The 18,160-nt window shown below is 41.5% G+C and overlaps 1 protein-coding gene across 3 annotated transcripts in view; it reads left to right on the forward strand.

Annotated features, from left to right (window-relative positions):
- Positions 1-13,514: 13,514 nt before the first annotated feature.
- The window catches only part of ZC3HC1 (zinc finger C3HC-type containing 1), a 22,123-nt gene continuing 17,477 nt past the window's right edge, over positions 13,515-18,160 (forward strand). For 2 of the 3 annotated variants that reach the window (XR_009403751.1, XM_059396407.1), the window contains exons 1-2: positions 13,515-13,704; positions 15,778-15,889. Coding sequence is in view for 2 of the 3 variants with exons in the window: in XM_059396407.1 (XP_059252390.1) it covers positions 13,559-13,704; positions 15,778-15,889 (258 nt within the window). In the remaining variant the exon portion in view is untranslated. The remainder of the gene's footprint in view (positions 13,705-15,777; positions 15,890-18,160) is intronic. The other variant, XM_059396408.1, reaches the window with a different exon arrangement.

The raw sequence follows: 18,160 nt of genomic DNA on the forward strand, positions 1-18,160 counted from the left end.
TCTCAATTAACAGGAGGATTAACCTACCAGTATTTTTATTTTTATTTTTTTAAAGATTTTATTTTATTTATTTATTTGACAGAGAGAGAGAGATCACAAGTAGGCAGAGAGGCAGGCAGAGGGAGAGGAAGAAGCAGGTTCCCTGCTGAGCGGAGAGCACAATGCGGGATTCTATCCCAAACAGGCTCCATCCCAGGACCCTGGGATCATGACCTGAGCTGAAGGCAGAAGCTTTAACCCACCGAGCCACCCAGGCGCCCCTACCATAGTATTTTTAAAACATTAAGTCATGAAATCAGCTCAATGGAACATGACCAGTATTTCCTGGAAGAAGAATGAAAGTATAAGAGTGCAAGAGAAAAGGGGGTGAGGGGACAAAGAGATCCAGGAAGGTCTTGAAACACCTTGTCTCTAGGTATTCAAGTTGGAAAGGGCCTGCGCTGAAGCATTATACAAACGTTAATCTCCCCCTCTCAATGTTTAGGCAGGCATTTGATCAACATAAGCGTAGGTGACCAAAGTGGTTACCAAAGTTTTAGTTTCTCAGAAGTCCAATAACTCCAGCCCTAAGAAACTGATATGGAGTGGCACCTGGGTGGCTCAGTCATTGGGCGTCTGCCTTCCACTTAGATCATGATCCCAGGGTCCCGGAATCGAGCCCCACATGGGGCTCGGCTCCCTGCTCGGTGGGAATTCTGCTTCTGCCTCTCCCACTCCTCCTGCTTGTGTTCCCTCTCTCGCTGTCTCTCTCTCTGTCAAATAAATAAATAAATCTTAAAAAAAAAAAAAAAGAAAGAAAGAAAGGAAGAAATTGATATGGAAATTCTGAAGGCAACTCTTTGCCCCTACCCCATGCCCATTTAAACACACACACACACACACACACACTTCAAAGCTTCCATGTTTCTTTGTGTAGCTCTAGATATAAAAGCCTGAATTTGCCTTTGACATTTGGAAAAAAGACCTTGGGCTTTACAAATGTAAAACCAAGATTTCATTCTGGAATAGGGAAGGAGTTAAACAATTCTGCTTGAGGGGACACTAGAAAGGCAAACTTTGTTAAGGAGCTTAGACTGAATCCTAATGGAAGGAGGAATCCTTGAAGTCTTTAAGAAAAGAGGTGACATGATCAGATCAATCTTTTCAAAGATCATTCCAGTGAACTGGGTTGAGGATTTCTTTTTTTTAAAGATTTTATTTATTTATTTGAAAGAAAGAAAGAGAGCAGGCATGCACATGCACACACTCACACACACACACACACACACACACACACACACACACACTTAAGCAGTAGGGAGAGGCAGAGGGAAAAGAAAACTAAAGCCCAATCCCGGTACCCTGGGATCACGACCTGAGCCAAAGGCAGACACTTAACTGACCAAGACCAACCAAGCCACCCAGGCGTCCAGGGTTGAAGATTTCTATGAGAGGCTATCCATGGCCATGGATGAACCTGCTTACAGGCAGCAGCCTCAGGAAAAAGACCTCTGCTCCCAGGTATCCTCTACCTGCCACACTAAAGATCTATCATGTCACATTATGCATATTTGAGAGGAGTATCACAAAAGATTGGAATTCTTGTTTAGGCTATGATTTAAATGTAATATTGTTCTGGCAGTAAACCATGTAGTCTTAGAATCATCAATTATAAAGATAATGCTCTTGGGGCACCTGGCTAGCTCAGTCAACTCTTGATCTTGGGGTCATGAGTTCAAGTCCCACATTGGATGTAACACGCAGGTTAAAAAGTACAAATAGGGGCGCCTGGGTGGCTCAGTCAGTTGAGTGTCTGTCTTTGGCTCAGGTCATGACCCCAGGGTCCTGGGATCGAGCCCCATATCAGACTCAGCCCCATATCAGCTCAGCAAGGAGTCTGCCTCCACCATCTGCCTGTCCCCCAGCTCATGCTCAATCTCTCTCTCTCTCAAATAAATAAATAAACTCTTCAAAAAATAAAAGTACAAATAAATAAATAAACCTTTTAAAAAGCCCTTTATAACTGAAAGACTGAAACAGAATTAAAATTTATTGTTATTTAATAAGTTTATTTTACACTTGACATCAGGAAAATGACATTATGAGACGCAGTGATATATTATGTTAGTTCTCGCAAGCTAATAAGAAAAGGATAAGGGCTGCCATGACAGGTGAATATGAATTTGTGTCAAATGAAGGCTACGTGACATCACGGCAAGCAATGCAAAAGCCAGTTTCACAGTGGTTTTCATGTCCCAAGTCCAATAAAAAATTGAAGTTTCTAAAGAAAACTGAATAATGGCCAATTATTTTTTTTATTTTGGCAGGGGTAGGGGCAGAGGGAGAGGGAGAGAGAGAGAGAATCTTCAGCAGACTCCACAGGGGCTCAATCTCAGGATACTGAGATCATGACCTGAACTGAAATCCAATCAAGAGTTGGATACATAAGTGACTGAGCCACCCAGGCGTTGCCCCCCACCTTTCTTATGGTTATTCATTTTTAAAGTTATGTGACTGAATCATTTGAATGTTTATTTATTTCCTTTAATAATATAATACAAAGTTCTGGGCTAAAACAAGACATTTTTTTCTAACATCTGCAATATTGAACTTGAAGTCCAGATATGATTTCCTGTTACCAATTCTAGCAATAATTGTTATTTGTACATTTGATTCAGATTTAAGGTGACACTAAGTTAATCATAAGAAAACAAAATACTTTTATGAAAATATTAAGAGATATCTCATTAAATTGACTTTAGGAGCACACTCTCTGGCAAAGATTTGTAAAGTATTAAGTCTGATTATCCCAAACAAGTAAACAAACCTTGAAACTATTAATATCATTTTGCATTTTTGGCGTGGTAAGCTTACATATACAGGCGCATTCTGTATGTGTTAATACTACTGAAAATAAATTACACTAGGAGATTAATTAAAGAACCTAAACTGGGCCATATTTTTTCTACTTTTCTCCAACATTGGTGATTGTAGCTTAGCAAACATCACTCATCAATGTGAACTGTTTTGAGTTTATGGTTATTTAATTTATAAGTTTATTCTGATTTTATCTTATAAGCACTAGAAGCAAAAGAAGATTATAAACAATTTATGCATTGAAGTAACTTTGGATAAAAATAACATGTCATCATTGAGGAGGAGGTTTTTTCTGTGTAAAACAGGATGAACAAAATCAAAAGGTGGGACGAACATTAATCATTTTAAGAAATAGTGTTCTACCAAATGCTCAGTCTTGCTTAAAATAGATTCAGTTGGGTGTGTCACCCAAAGCCAGTAAAATCCTAATCAATATACTATCTCTAGAGTTGTAAGAAACAGATGCAAACCATACAGTTATGGTCTCAATACAAATGTGAGATATTGTCTACACAGAATAGATGCTTAAGAAGTGCTTCTACTTAGGTGGGAGATGGTGAAATAAGATAATAATACATAATGTTGTAATAGTTCCAAGATTGGCCCAATAGCCATGAGTAATGATTTTGAGTCTTTAAATCAAATTCTAGGGGCGCCGGGTGGCTCAATGGGTTAAGCCTCTGCCTTCGGCTGAGGTCATGATCTAAGGGTCCTGGAATCTAGCCCCACATAAGGCTCTCTGCTCAGCAGGGAGCCTGCTTCTCCCACCCCCTGCCTGCCTCTCTCTCTCTGCCTACTTGTGATCTCTCTCTCTGTCAAATAAATAAATAAAAATCTTTAAATCAAATTCTAATTTCTAAAATGATGAGTACATCCTTACTGTATAATCTTCTGTACATATAAGAACATATAGAAAAAGTGAAACTCTAGCATTCACTTGCCTCCCAATCTTACTCCCCAGCCCAAAAGACTGTTAATGGTTTGATGTCTGTTCATCCAGACCTTTTCCTGTGTATTTACAGATGTGTGCAGGTATTCCATTTTAGCTTGTTACATAGATGGGATTATACAGAGTGTATGCTACAGGTAGCTTTTGTTCTTCTTTATATATCTTGGACACATTTTTTTTTAATTTTATTTACTTATTTGAGAGAGAGTGTGTGTGTACCAGCAGTGGGGAGGGACAGAGGGAGAGGGAAAAGCAGACCCTGGAATCATGACCTGAGCTGAAGGCAGACGCATACGACTGAGTCACCCAGGTGCCCCATTGCTACCCAGGCGCCCCATTGTTACTATTTTTTAACAGGACTTTGTTTTTCTCTCTCTTTTTCTTAACCTGCTCTCATTCTTCTGTCCTTTGGTGGTCAACAGTAAGAATGAGGATCTCTTAGTCCCAAAGCAGTACATTATCTTCTAGGATATAAGTTTACAAACACAGCAACCAAATTAACAAAAATATTGATGGAAATGCTAAATTTCACTTAGGGGATTGTAAAAATAATGGTACTTTTTTCCCTATCTCTATTCGTTTCCTTGGTGTATTAGCTTGCTAGGATTGCCAAAATAACCACATCTGGGGGAGCTTAAACAATAGAAATGTATTTCCTTACAGTCCTGGAGGCTAGAAGTCTGAGATTAAGATGTCATCAGGACTGGTTCTTTCTGCAAGTTCTGGGTGAGAATCTGTTCCAGATCCCTTTCCGAGTTTCGGAGGGTTGCTCCCAGTCCTCAACTTCCAGCTGCATCACTCCAATCTTATCACATCATGCTCTCCCTGTGCATCTCTGTATCCAAATTTTCCTCTGTCTATAAGAACATCAGTCATAATGGATTTAGGGCCCACTCAAATCCAGTATGACCTCATCTTAATTATATCTGCAAAGACCTCATTTCCAAATTCATAGGTTCTAGGTAGATATAACGAGGGGGGACACTATTCAATCCAGTATACTATCTCAATTCACAGACTCCCTGGTTTAAGTAGAATCTGTACTAAGTCTGAAAGAGAGAAATGAAAAAAATAATAATAAAATAAAATGAGAGAAATGAAAAATGTTAATGGTTTCTGTGTGAAATTATGGATTTTTTCCTCCTTATCTCTATTGTCAGAATGTTCTAGAACATGATTTTATTACTTTTAGAATAAAAAATAAAGAAATAATAATATATTATTGACTTTAAGCATTGGCAACTTTTTAGGTAATAAAATTGCCTTTGAACTTGGCCTTGGATAATTTTATTGGCATAAAGGGAAAGGGACCCGGGGAAGTAAAAGGGGTGAGGCTCCTGGTTTATATACCTGTTAAGTTACAGATTAACCTGAAAAGTCTCTTTCAAGGAGAAACATACTGTCATGTTTAATTATTTTAGTGTAAAAAGAAAATGTACAAAGTCTCATAGACTTAAGGGATCCTTGGATAAATACAAACTCCAAATGCCATATAACAATGAAATTTAAAAACATCAGTGAAGATACCTCATTAAAAAGAGGTAGGGACCCCTTTATTTGTGTTCATGTGCTCTTTCTCTCTCTCTCTCACACACTCTCAATTTTTGACAAGGATGTTAAGTACATTCAATGCAGAAATAGTCTTAACAAATGGTGCTTGGAAAACTGGATTTCCACAAGTTGGACTTCAACCTCAGACCTATATATAAAAATAAACCCCAAATGGATCACTGACCTAAATATAAGTTCGAAAACCACAACACTATTACAAGAAACAGAGATGAGTCTTCATGATCTTGGCTTTGGCAAGAGATTCTTAGATATGACACCAAAAACATAAGTAACAAAAGATAAAACAGATAAATTGGATCTCATCAAAATTTAAAACGTGTGCATCCAGGAAAGTCATCAAGAAAGTAAAAAGAAGGGGCGCCTGGGTGGCTCAGTCATTAAGCATCTGACTTCAGCTCAGGTCATGATACCCGAGTCCTGGGATTAAGCCCCATGTTGGGCTGCCTGGTCAACGGGGAGTCTGCTTCTCCCTCTCCCTCTGCTCTTCCCCCAACTTGTGCTCTTTCTCTCTCTCTCTCACACACTCTCTCTCTCTCTTTCAAATAAACAAACTTTTTTAAAAAAGAAAGTAAAAAGACAACCTACAGAATTGGAGAAAATATTTGTAAAGCATGTATCTGAGGATATCATAAATATATTTTAATATATCATGAATATATAAAGAGCTCCTAAACTCAACTAAAAGACAACCCAATTGAAAAATGGGCAAAGGATCTCAACAGAAACTTCTCCAAAGAATGGTCGATAAGCACATGAAAAGATGCTTGACAACACTATGCTTAGGGAAATGCAAATAAAAAAACACATAAGATACCACTTCACATTCCTTAGGAGAGCTAAAATAAAAAAAGATGGACAATAGGGGCAGCTGGGTGGCTCTGTCAGTTAAGCCACAACTCTTGATTTCAGCTCAGGTCATGACCTGAGGGTCATGAGATCCAGCCCCACATTGAGCCCCATATCAGCTCCATGCTCAGTGGAAAGCCTGCTTGAGATTCTCTCTCTCTTTCCCTTTGCCCCTCCAACCTCCCCTGAGCAATCTCCTTCCCCTGCTCTCACATAAATAAATAAATAAACATTTAAAAAAGATGAATAGATAAAGATTTATAGGAATACTATGCAGCCATCAAAAGAAATGAAATCTTGCCATTTGCAATGACGTGGATAGAAATAGAGGGTATAAAATATTTTATTTTAAAAATAAAAATGTTTATTTTTAAATAAACATTTAAAAAAGGGTAGGTAGACAGGGGAGCCTGAGTGGCTCAGTAGATTAACCAACACCTTCAGCTCAGATCAGGATCTCAGGGTCCTGAGATCAAGCCCCAAGTCGGACTCCCCACTCAGCAGGGAATCTGCTTCTCCCTCTCCCTCTGCCCCTCCCCACCCCCAGCTCGTGATCTCACTCTCAAATAAATAAAATCTTCTTTTAAAAAGGTAGACAATAATCAATGTTGACATAGATCAATGGAACAGAATAGAGAGCCCACAAATAGACCCTCAACTCTATGTTTAATCTTTGACAAAGCAGGAAAGAATGTCCAATGGAAAAAAGACAGTCTCTTCAACAAATGGTGTTGGGAAAATTGGACACCCACATGCAGAAAAATGAAACTGGACCATTTTCTTAGGCCACTCACAAAAATAGACTTAAAATGGACAAAAGACCTCAATGTGAGACAGGAATCCATCAAAATCCTTGAGGACAACATAGGCAGCAACCTCTTCGACCTCAGCCGCAGCCACTTCTTCCTAGAAACATCGCCAAAGGCAAGGGAAGCAAGGGCAAAAATGAACTATCAGGACTTCATCAAGAGCAAAAGCTTTTGCACAGCAAAGGAAACTTAACAAAACCAAAAGACAACTGACAGAATGGGAGAAGATATTTGCAAATGACATATCAGATAAAGGGCTAGTATCCAAAATCTATAAAGAACTTATCAAACTCAACACCCAAAGAAAAAATAATCCAACCAAGAAATGGCCAGAGGACATGAACAGACAATTCTACAAAGAAGACATCCAGGTGGCCAACACATGGCCATGAATAGTATACATAAAAAAGTGCTCCACATCACTCAGCATCAGGGAAATACAAATCAAAACCACAATGAGATACCACCCCCACACCAGTCAGAACAGCTAAAATTAACAAGTCAGGAAACGACAGATGCTGACGAGGATGCGGAGAAAGGGGAACCCTCCTAACACTGTTGGTGGGAATGCAAGCTGGTGCAACCACTCTGGAAAACAGTACGGAGGTTCCTCAAAAAGTTGAAAATAGAGCTACCCTATGACCCAGCAATCACACTACTGGGTATTTACCCTAAAGATACAAATGTAGTGATCAGAAGGGGCACATGCACCCGAATGTTTATAGCAGCAATGTCCACAATAGCCAAGCTATGGAAAGAACTTAGATGTCCATCAACAGATGAATAGATAAAGAAGATGTGGTATTTATTTATAGGAATACTATGCAGCCATCAAAAGAAATGAAATCTTGCCATTTGCAATGACGTGGATAGAAATAGAGGGTATTATGCTGAGTGAAATAAGTCAACTAGAGAAAGACAATTATCATGGGATCTCCCTGATACGAGGAATTTGAGAGGCAAAGTGGGGGGTTTGTGGGGTATGGAAGGAAAAAATGAAACGAGATAGGATCAGGAGGGAGACAAACCATAAGAGACTCTTAATCTCACAAAACAAACTGAGGGTTGCCGGGGGAGGGGCTTAGGGAGAGGTTAGTGGGGTTATACACCAACCCTGGTGTATATCCCCTATACACATAGGGGGAGGGTATGTGCTATGGTGAGTGCTGTGAAGTGTGTAAGCCTGATGAGTCTCAGACCTGTACCCCTGGGGCAAATAATACATATATATTAATAAAATAGTAAAAATTTTTAAAAAGAGGGATAGTTTTAAAGAAGTTTTTTAAAAAATCAGTGTTGACAAGAACATAAAGATATTAGAATCCTTACACTGCCAGTAGAATTATAAAATGGTACAGCCACATTGGAAAAGTTTGAGAGTTTCTCAAAGTGTTAAACATAGAGTTACCAGATGACTCAAATTTTACTCCTTGATATATACCTAAGAGACCTGAAAACATATGTCCACACAAAAAAATTGGTACATAAATATCCATAACAGCATTATTCATAATAGCCAAAAAATGTAAACACAAATGTCCATCAATGGATGGATGGAAAACCAAAATAAGGTATATCCATCGGTACAGTGGAATATTATTCAGCCGTAAATAACAATGAAATACTAATACATGCTACATCATGAATGAAGCTTTAAAGCATTATGGGAAGTGAAAGAAGCCAAGCACAAAAAGCCACATATATAAGAGGCACCTGGCAGACTCAGTCGGTGGAGCATGTGACTCTTGATCTCACTGTTGTAAAGCCCCATGTTGGGTGTAGAGATTACTAAAAAATAAAAAAATTTTTTAAAAGCCATGTACTGCATGACTCTGTTTATATGAATGTCCAGAATAGACATATCCATAGTACCAAAATAGATTAGTGGTTACCAGGGACTGAGGGAAGGAAGGATCAGGGAATCACTGCTAATAACTATGGGGTTTCTTTATGGAGTGATGAAATGTTCTGGAATTAGATAGTGATGAGGGCTGCATAACCCCATGAGTATACTAAAAACCACCCTATTAAAGGGTGATTTTTATGTTGCGTAAGTTACACATCAATAAAAAGCCCATAAGAAATCAAAATGTTTGATAAATGTGTACCCACTTAAAAACCTATTGTCATGTTTTACAGAAATTAAATTTCCAATAGAAACGTAAATCTAGTTGCTTGACACATTTTTGTACTTCGTGAAATAATTATACTAAGCAAACATAGTATGTTTCACTCATTCTCAAGAGGTCCTACGTAGTGTAAAAAACTTACCAGCAGAAACTTTTGTATATTCTCACATTGAACAAACCACACACATGGGGCACCTAGCTGGCTCAGTTGGAAGAGCATGGAACTCTTGATCTCAGGGATCGTGAGTTGGAGCCCTACACTAGGTGTAGAGATTACTAGAGAAAGTGAATTTTTAAAAACCCACGGGTGCCTGGGTGGCTCAGTTGGTTGAGCGACTGCCTTTGGCTCAGGTCATGATCCCGGAGTCCTGGGATTGAGTACCAAACTAGGCTCCCTGCTCAGTGGGGAGTCTGCTTCTCCCTCTGATACTACCCCCTCTTGTGTGCTCTCTCTCTCACACTTCCTCTCTCTCAAATAAATAAATAAAATAAAATAAAATAAAATAAAATAAAATAAAAACCCACACAGACAATAAAGACAGTCTGGTAGCTGGAGCTATCAGCAGAGCTCTCAGCTTCCCTGGGATAAACAAAATGAATAAACTGACCCTGGAGTGAGATTAGCATGCCAGAGGGTCTGGAAGTGCACTTGGGATCAACACCATGGAAAGGAGGGGAAGGAAGCATGATAGGGCAGGGGGAGAAGGTGGACTGTGATGAACTCTCAAGGTTGGCCCCAGGGAACCCCAAAGGAACTTCAAAGCTGGATGGCCCTTCAGCATTGTCCTAAATTGGGGCAAGAAGGCTGGGCCTTTTATATTATCACTTTTTTTTTTAAGATTTTATTTATTAATTTGACAGAGAGAGAGATCACAAGTAGGCAGAGAGGCAGGCAGAGAGAGAGGGGGAAGCAGGCTCTCTGCTGAGCAGAGAGCCGAATGTGGGGCTCAATCCCAGGACCCTGGGATCATGACCAGAGCCTAAGGCAGACGCTCAATGACTGAGCCACCCAGGCGTCCCTGTATTACTATCTTGATTAGTCCCTGGATACAGGTGCCTTGGGGAAGGCAAATAGCTCCTTTCATTCTAGGAACTCCTAAAGGAACTGACAGCTGAGGGCTTCTTGCAGGTGGTACTCCCAATGACTGTAGGATATATTTAGTTCATTCCTAAAGGCAGCTCTCGATGGTGCATCACTGCCTCCACAACCTATGCGAGAATGCTTGGGAAGAAAACTAGCACTTACCAAGAACTACTATCAATCATTTGCATAGACATTATCCCATTTAATCTCATAACCAGAGGTTACTCAATCTCAAGGTCACATACCTAATGATGTTAGTGGGAGGAGGAGCCATACCTGACTCCAAAGCTCTTTCCTCCATATCACATTTGCCAAGGGACTCTGGAAATTAGATGTTTCAGAAATATTTATTGATCCATGCCTTAAAATTGGCATCTTTGGGGCGCCTAGGTAGCTCAGTTAGTTAAGCCTCTGCCTTTGGCTCAGGTCATGATTCCAGGGTCCTGGGATGGAGCCACACATTGGGCTCCCTGCTCCCCGGGGAGCCTGCTTCTCCTTTTCCCTCTGCCTGCCTCTCCCCCTGCTTGTGCTTTCTCTCTGTCAAATAAATAAAATCTTTAAAAAATTTTTGACATCTTCCTGGAGTACCTGGCTGGCTCAGTGGGTGGAGTGGGCAACTATTTATTTATTTATTTATTTATTTATTTATTTATCAGAGAGAGAGAAAGCAAGCACACAAGCAGGCAGAGTGGCAAGCAGAGGCAGAGAGAGAAGCAGGCTCCCTTGAGCAAGGAGCCCAATTCGGGACTTAATCCCAGGACCCTGGGATCATGACCTGAGCCAAAGGCAGTGGCTTAACCAACTGAGCCACCCAGGCGTCCCTGAGTGGGCAACTCTTGATCTCAGGGTTGTGAGTTTGAGCCCCATGCTGGGTGTAGAAATTATTTAAAAATAGAATCTTAAAAAAAAAAGAAAAAACTGACATGTTCTTAACATCTATTATCTACCAGGCACTGGGAAGTTACAGAAAAAAGACAAAATTTCTGCCATAGAATTAACAGGCCGCATGAAGTCAAGAATATAGAGAGAAGTCAGCATGTCCCGAATTTCTCTTTAGCCATATTCAGCTGACTGGGTACAGGAGCAGAGTTGTGGAGAGTTGAACTCAACTGAGATTGAAGTTCCGCCAAATGAGTACTATAAGGCAAAAGAGGTTAAAGGAAAATTTGACAGGATATTCTTGAAAATGTATCATTTTTTGCTTATTTATTTTGTCTTTTATTATGACACTGTCAACTATACTCCGTATTAGAAAGAATATAATGAACTCCCATGAGTCCATCCCCCAAATCCAACAATTAAAAACATTTGCAACCCCCTTTCATCTATTCCTCCACACACTTTCTCTTCAAGAACCTTTTTTTTTCTAAAAGATTTTATTTATTTATTTGACAGGCAGAGATCACAAGTAGGCAGAAAGGCAGGCAGAGAGAGAGGAGAAAGCAGGCTCCCCGCTGAGCAGGAAGCCAGACGTGGGGCTCAATCCCAGGACCCTGGGATCATGACCTAAGCCGAAGGCAGTGGCCTTAACCCACGGAGCCACCCAGGCGCCCCTCAAGAACTTTTTTTAAAGGGTGGCTCAGAGGGTTAAGCCTCTGCCTTCAGCTCAGGTCATGATCTCAGGGTCCTGGGTTTGAGCCCCACATCGGTCTCCCTGCTTAGCAGGGAGCCTGCTCCCCCCCCCACCCACTCTCTGCCCGCCCTCTGCCTACTAGTGATCCTGTCAAATAAATAAATAATTTAAACAAACAACAAAAAAAGAACTTTTTAAAAAGATTTTATTTTTAAGAAATTTCTACAGCCAACATGAGGCTCAAACACACAACCTCGAGATCCAGAGTCATATGTTCCATCAACTGACCCAGCCAGGCACCCTTCTCTTCAAGAGTTTGAAAGCAAATCCCAGACATCCTACCAATTCACCCATAAATACTTTGAGACATATCACTCATAAGTCCTTTTTTTTTTTAAAGTGAGGACTTTTTTTTTTTCTTTTTTCAAGATTTTATTTATTTGTTAGAGGGAGAGAGAGAGAGAGAGAGGGCGTGCACAGAGAGGCAGAGTGGCAGGCAAAGGCAGAGGGAGAGGGAGAAGCAGGCTCCCCATGGAGTAAGGAGCCCAATGCGGGACTCGATCCCATGACACTGGGACCGCGACCTGACTGGAAGGCAGCTGCTTAACCAACTGAGCCACCCAGGCGTCCCTGAAGTGAGGACTTTTAAAAACCATAATCAAAATGCCTTTATCACCTATGCCAAACTAACAATAATACTTCAATCTTAACTAATTCTCAGTCCATGTTCAAATTTTGCAAAGAAATGATGATAATGATTGGCAATGAACTTAAGCTGGCTAAGGAGAGAAGGAACAAGGGAGGCTCTGGAGTTAGGAATCCTGGAAAGGTGGCTGGATCAGGAGACTGAAGGTCCTAGGGGGTGGGCACATTATTGCAGTTAGAAGCCCTCAGGGAGTGAGCTGGAGGGGTTGGACGTGGTCCCACTTTCATCTGGGTCTGTGGTTCAGTCACAACAGTCTTCTTTTCCAATTGATTAGATGAGACCAACTCCTTCCAATCTAATAATCTCTTTCCCACAATCTCATCCATGTTAACTCCACCGCCTGACCGTCCCGGGACGATCTGCAGACAAAATGAGGTCCTCCTTGCACACACTTGGCACTCCTTCAGAGCCCTTCTAATCATAATCTCAAAACTATAGGAACACGTGTGTGTTTGAGATCTCACTCCGTTCAGACCCGTCTCCTTTGTTCACTGCTGTCACTGCCAACGCTCAGGACAACGTCAGCAGGGCACGCTCCATAAATACTTGTTGGACAAAGGAGGGAGGGTGTTCAATAACTGCAAATGCCACAGACTTCTAAACCCACCACGGTTTCTAAGAAAGCTTCTAAATTACTCTCAAGTGACAGGGGCCATTTCCTCACTTGTAAAAGGATATAAGGTAGGAGGGCCATGTCAGTTAATTACTTTAAGACTAAATTTGGCCCCTCCTCCCTGTCGTCTTGGAGAAACAACGCTCTAAAAACCCCTTATCAGCCCCAATCCGCTCGTGCATAAAGAAAACGATTCATGTGGGTTTAAACACCAGGGGCTCCCGTGGTGGTTTACCTCATTCTAAAAAGAGGGTTTACCTAGTTCTAAGATGGCCACGAAGGAGTAGGCCCCGCGGTCAGAGTCTCCGAGTCGCGTGGGCAAACGCGCGGGACCGCGCCTCGGGAGGAGGATCTTAACCACGCAGAACGGAAGTTCCTGAGCCTTCAAACCCGCGGGGAAGCAAGTCGGCAACGGACCAAGATGGCGACGCCCAGTGAGGGGCAAGCTTTTGCCGCGGGGGTTGAAAAGAATTGGGGTGCAGTTGTTCGCTCCCCAGAAGGGACGCCCCAAAAAGTCCGGCAGCTGATAGATGAGGGGATTGCCCCGGAAGAGGGAGGCGCGGAAGCGTGAGTTCGCGGGTCCATCGTGGCTCCGGCGCCGGCGGGTTGGACAGGGTTTGGGGAACGCAGGCCTGGCGGGGGATCCTCTGGGTGCTACTCGGTTGGCGGGGATGGCTACGTCGCGGACTGTGAAGGAGAATGGGTTTCCTACATTTACTCGGCTTTAATCTTCTCGGGATGTACTGCCTTCCGCACCACGCGCGGAATTTTGCCCCCAGACAGGTTTTGGAGGGAAGGAAATAAAAAAGAGGACCGCTAACTGAACATGCACCTGACGTCTCAGTTGGGTTTCTTCAGCTTTTCTTGAGCCTTAGATACCTTTGGCAGCCTGATAAAGCTTATGAATCCTTTCTCAGAATATTTTTAAGTGTATGAATTAATTTACATGGGATTATTAAAAAAAACAGTTACGTTGTAATGCAGTTATCAAGATAGTAGAATTTAAAAAGTGATGCAGTGGGGTGCCTGGGTGCCTCAGTCAGTTAAGCGCCTGCCTTCTCCTGGGGTGGTGGTCCCAAGGTCCTGGGATCAAGCCCCTCTTAGGGCTCGTTGCTGGGCAGGGAAGCTGCTTCTCCTTGTCCCTCTGCCCCTCCCCCCAGCTTGTGCGTGCTCTTTCTCAAATAAATAAAGTCTTTTTAAAAAATAAAACAAGGGCGCCTGGGTGGCTCAGTGGGTTAAGCCGCTGCCTTCGGCTCAGGTCATGATCTCAGGGTCCTGGGATCGAGTCCCACATCGGGCTCTCTGCTCGGCAGGGAGCCTGTTTCCTCCTCCTCTCTCTCTCTGCCTGCCTTTCTACCTACTTGTGATCTCTCTCTGTCAAATAAATAAATAAAATCTTTAAAAAAAAAAAATCTCCTTTAAAAAAAAATAAAATAAAATAAATAAAAAATAAAACAAAATAATAAAAAGTGATGCAGTAACATGGTTCATTATTAAAGAGTTATCATCTAGGAATGTCTGCGAACTACCATAATTTTGAAGTACTCATAAGCATAAATGACATTTCCAATGTGCAACCTTAATGTGGTGACAAAATATCTGATTTCCATTGGTTACATACTCACAGTTACTGCTGATGGTACTATATTTTGTGGGTTTTTATTACTTTATTACTTTTTAGGAAATGCTAAATTTCAGTTTAGAGGTTAGTAACATAAATGTCACTTTTTTCTCATCCAAGTTTATGGATCCTCTCAATTTCTTTAAAGAACCACACCTCCCTGAGGCTCTCTGACTCTCCGTGAAAGTCTGAGTTTATTTCTTTTGAGTTATAGTAGTTGGTGTAACCCTTTTTTTATTAAAATAACTTGTCCTCAGTAGTTCCTCCCTCTGCCTCCCACATGCTGTTGAAATACCTTTCGCTGAAAATAAGATAATTGTTTTGTTGGGGTTTTTCTCCTTGAATATTTTTCATAAAATTGCCTGAAGATCTTTACTTTTTTTTTTTTAAGATTTTATTTAGTTATAGGACAGAGAGAGCACAAGTTGGGGCGTGGCAGGGAGAGGGAAAAGCAGGTTGCCCTCAGAGCAGAGAGCCCGATCCGGGGCTGGATCCCATGACATTTAACCAACTGAGCCAGCCAGACACTGCTAAACATCTTTACTTTGATTTGAGTTTTCAGATTAGTTCTTTTTTGGAAGAGTGAGTACGAAGAGTCGACCCAGGTAGAAATATCAAAATTATTCTTCCTGTGTTAAAAGACTTAAATTTCTAAGGTGGTTCAAATTGTATAATGTATAGACGCCTTGCGTCTAATTTTGTGTTTACTGAAATTGTGTGAAATACTATTGGAGACCAGTGAGTGAGCTAGACCAGTTTGCTGGTATAGATTAGTAGGTATGGCCAAACTGTAAAGAGATTTGAATGCCAGACTGAACAATGTGGATTCTATTTAGTCAGTATTGTGAAGCCATTGATAATTTTAAGCAGAGGAATGACATAACTGAAATGATTTTTAGAAAGGTTAAAATCTAGTGTGGCATGATTGATGCTATGATGTGCCTCAAAGTGAAGTACAAAACGTTTGGGCAAAGTGATGCTCTGGAAGGATTACCAAGAGTTCTGCCACTTTATTTTAGGAAGGACACATCTGCCACATTCCAGTCAGTTAATGGATCGCCCCAAGCAGAACAGCCTCCATTGGAATCTACAAGCAAAGAAGCCTTCTTCAGCAGAGTGGAAACATTTTCTATATCCTTTTTTCTTAGGTCATGTGAGCTGCACTTTCTCCCTGCTCCTGGAACGTTACTCCTCCCCTTACTCTGATGTTTTAAATTCAAATTTAAACTTGGTAGGGGGCAACTGGCTGGCCCAGTGGGTAGAGTGTACAATTCTCGATGTCAGAGTTGTGAGTTCAAGTCCCATTTGGGCATGGAGCCTAGCTAAAATTTTGAAAAAAGATAACTTGATAGGAAATTTTATAGGAAAGGTAGCATCATAAAATGTTATTCCTCAAAGGAATATTTGAGATGACCTGACATCGCTTCTGGGTCTTTTGACAACAATCAAGTGTTGAGATGACCTGACCTGTTCACAGAAGAAAACACTAAGAACTTGAGAGCAGAAGAAATGATAATAACACTTTAATGTAACATGTTTTCACATATATTATCACATTTGATCGTCCCCTTAAGCTTGTGAAAATAGGTATTATTATTATTATTTTTTTTTTTTAAGATTTTATTTATTTATTTGAGAGACAGAGATCACAAGTAGGCAGAGAGGCAGGCAGAGAGAGAGGAGGAAGCAGGCTCTCTGCTCAGCAGAGAGCCCGATGCGGGGCTCGATCCCAGGAATCTGGGATCATGACCTGAGCCGAAGGCAGAGGCTTTAACCCACTGAGCCACCCAGGAGCCCCGGTATTATTATTTTTATACTTATTCACAGAAGAGGAAACAGTTTCGGGTAGGTTATGTTACTTGCCTCTGGTCAAGCTGCTGGCAAATGGCAGAGCCAGGGTTACAGCGTAAGGCTATTGGTACCTAAACCTAATGTTTGTTTGTTTTAAGATTTTATTTATTTATTTACAGACAGAGATCACAAGTAGGCAGAGAGGCAGGCGGGGTGGTGTGGGGTAAGCAGGCTCCCCACCAAGCAGAGAGTCCAATATGGGGCTCGAACCCAGGACCGTGAGATCATGACCCAAGCCGAAGGCAGAGGCTTTAACCCACTGAGCCACCCAGGTGCCCCAAAACCTAATGTTTTTTGAGACTGCTTACTACACTTCCTGTCTCTTTTCGTATTTTCCTCTATATATTATCTATTATTACATAACGAAATTACACTACAACTTAGTGGTTTAAAACAACCAACCACTTATATCACAATTTCTGTGGGTCAAGAATGTTGGTTGGATCCTCTAGTTTAGGGTCTCTCACAGGCTGCAGTCGAGATGACAGTTGACCTGTACTCATCTTCGAGCTCCACTAGGAAAAAATGCACTTCCAGGCTCACTCACGTGGCTGTTGGACTGAGGGCTTCAGGTCTATAGTGGCTGTTGGCTAGAGACCTCCCTACGTTCCTTGCAAAATGGGTCTCTCCACACAGACATTTCACAACTTGGCCGCTGGCTTCCATCAGAGCCAGCAAGGGAAAGCATGAAAGAAGCTAGACTCGTTGTGACCTGATCTCAGAGGTGACATCCCATCACTTTTGCCCTTTATTCACTAGAGTGATTTTTTTCAAAAATACGAAATGATTACTGACTTGCAGACTTTGTTGCACAGGTTACAGAAAACTTCCTTTCTGAACTACTACTGGTAAGTTGCCAGAGTGATCCCTCACTACCCGCAAATGTTTTCCTACAAACAAGGACTTTTTCCTACAGAACTGCAACACAGCCATCAAAATCAGGAAGTTTCACTTAATAAATTACTACCATCTAACCCTCAGCCTCTAGTCATTTCAGCAGTTGTCTTAATAACATTCTTTATAACAAAAGGAACCAGTTGAGATTCCCGTTTTTCCTTGAGTTTCATGATTGTGATGCTTTTTGTAGATGACAGTCCCTTTGTTTTGTTGAGTGTCGCTCCCATCCATCTGCTCTTTGCTTCCAGTTAGATTCAGGTAGTGTAGGAGCCTCCCAGAGTGGCGCTGTGTCCTCATTGCATCTCGTCACGTGACTTTTCCCTTTCCTGGCAGTGATTCCTTTGAGCACTTGATTCAGGAACTGTCTCTCATCTTTTCCACTGTAAAGTAACTCTCTTCTTTCTTTGTAATTAAAAAGTGCTTTGGGCAGAGGTGCTTTGAAACTACACAAATAGGGATGCCAGGGTGGCTCAGTTGGTTAAGCAGCTGCCTTCGGCTCAGGTCATGATCCCGGCGTCCTGGGATCGAGTCCCACATCGGGCTCCTTGCTCCGCAGGGAACCTGCTTCTCCCTCTGACTCTGCCTTCCACTTTGTCTGCCTGTGCTCGCTCTCGCTCGCTCTCTCTCTGACAAATAAATAAATAAAACCTTTAA

Source organism: Mustela nigripes, chromosome 4 (genome assembly GCF_022355385.1).
Source record: "Mustela nigripes isolate SB6536 chromosome 4, MUSNIG.SB6536, whole genome shotgun sequence".
NCBI lineage: Eukaryota > Metazoa > Chordata > Mammalia > Carnivora > Mustelidae > Mustela > Mustela nigripes.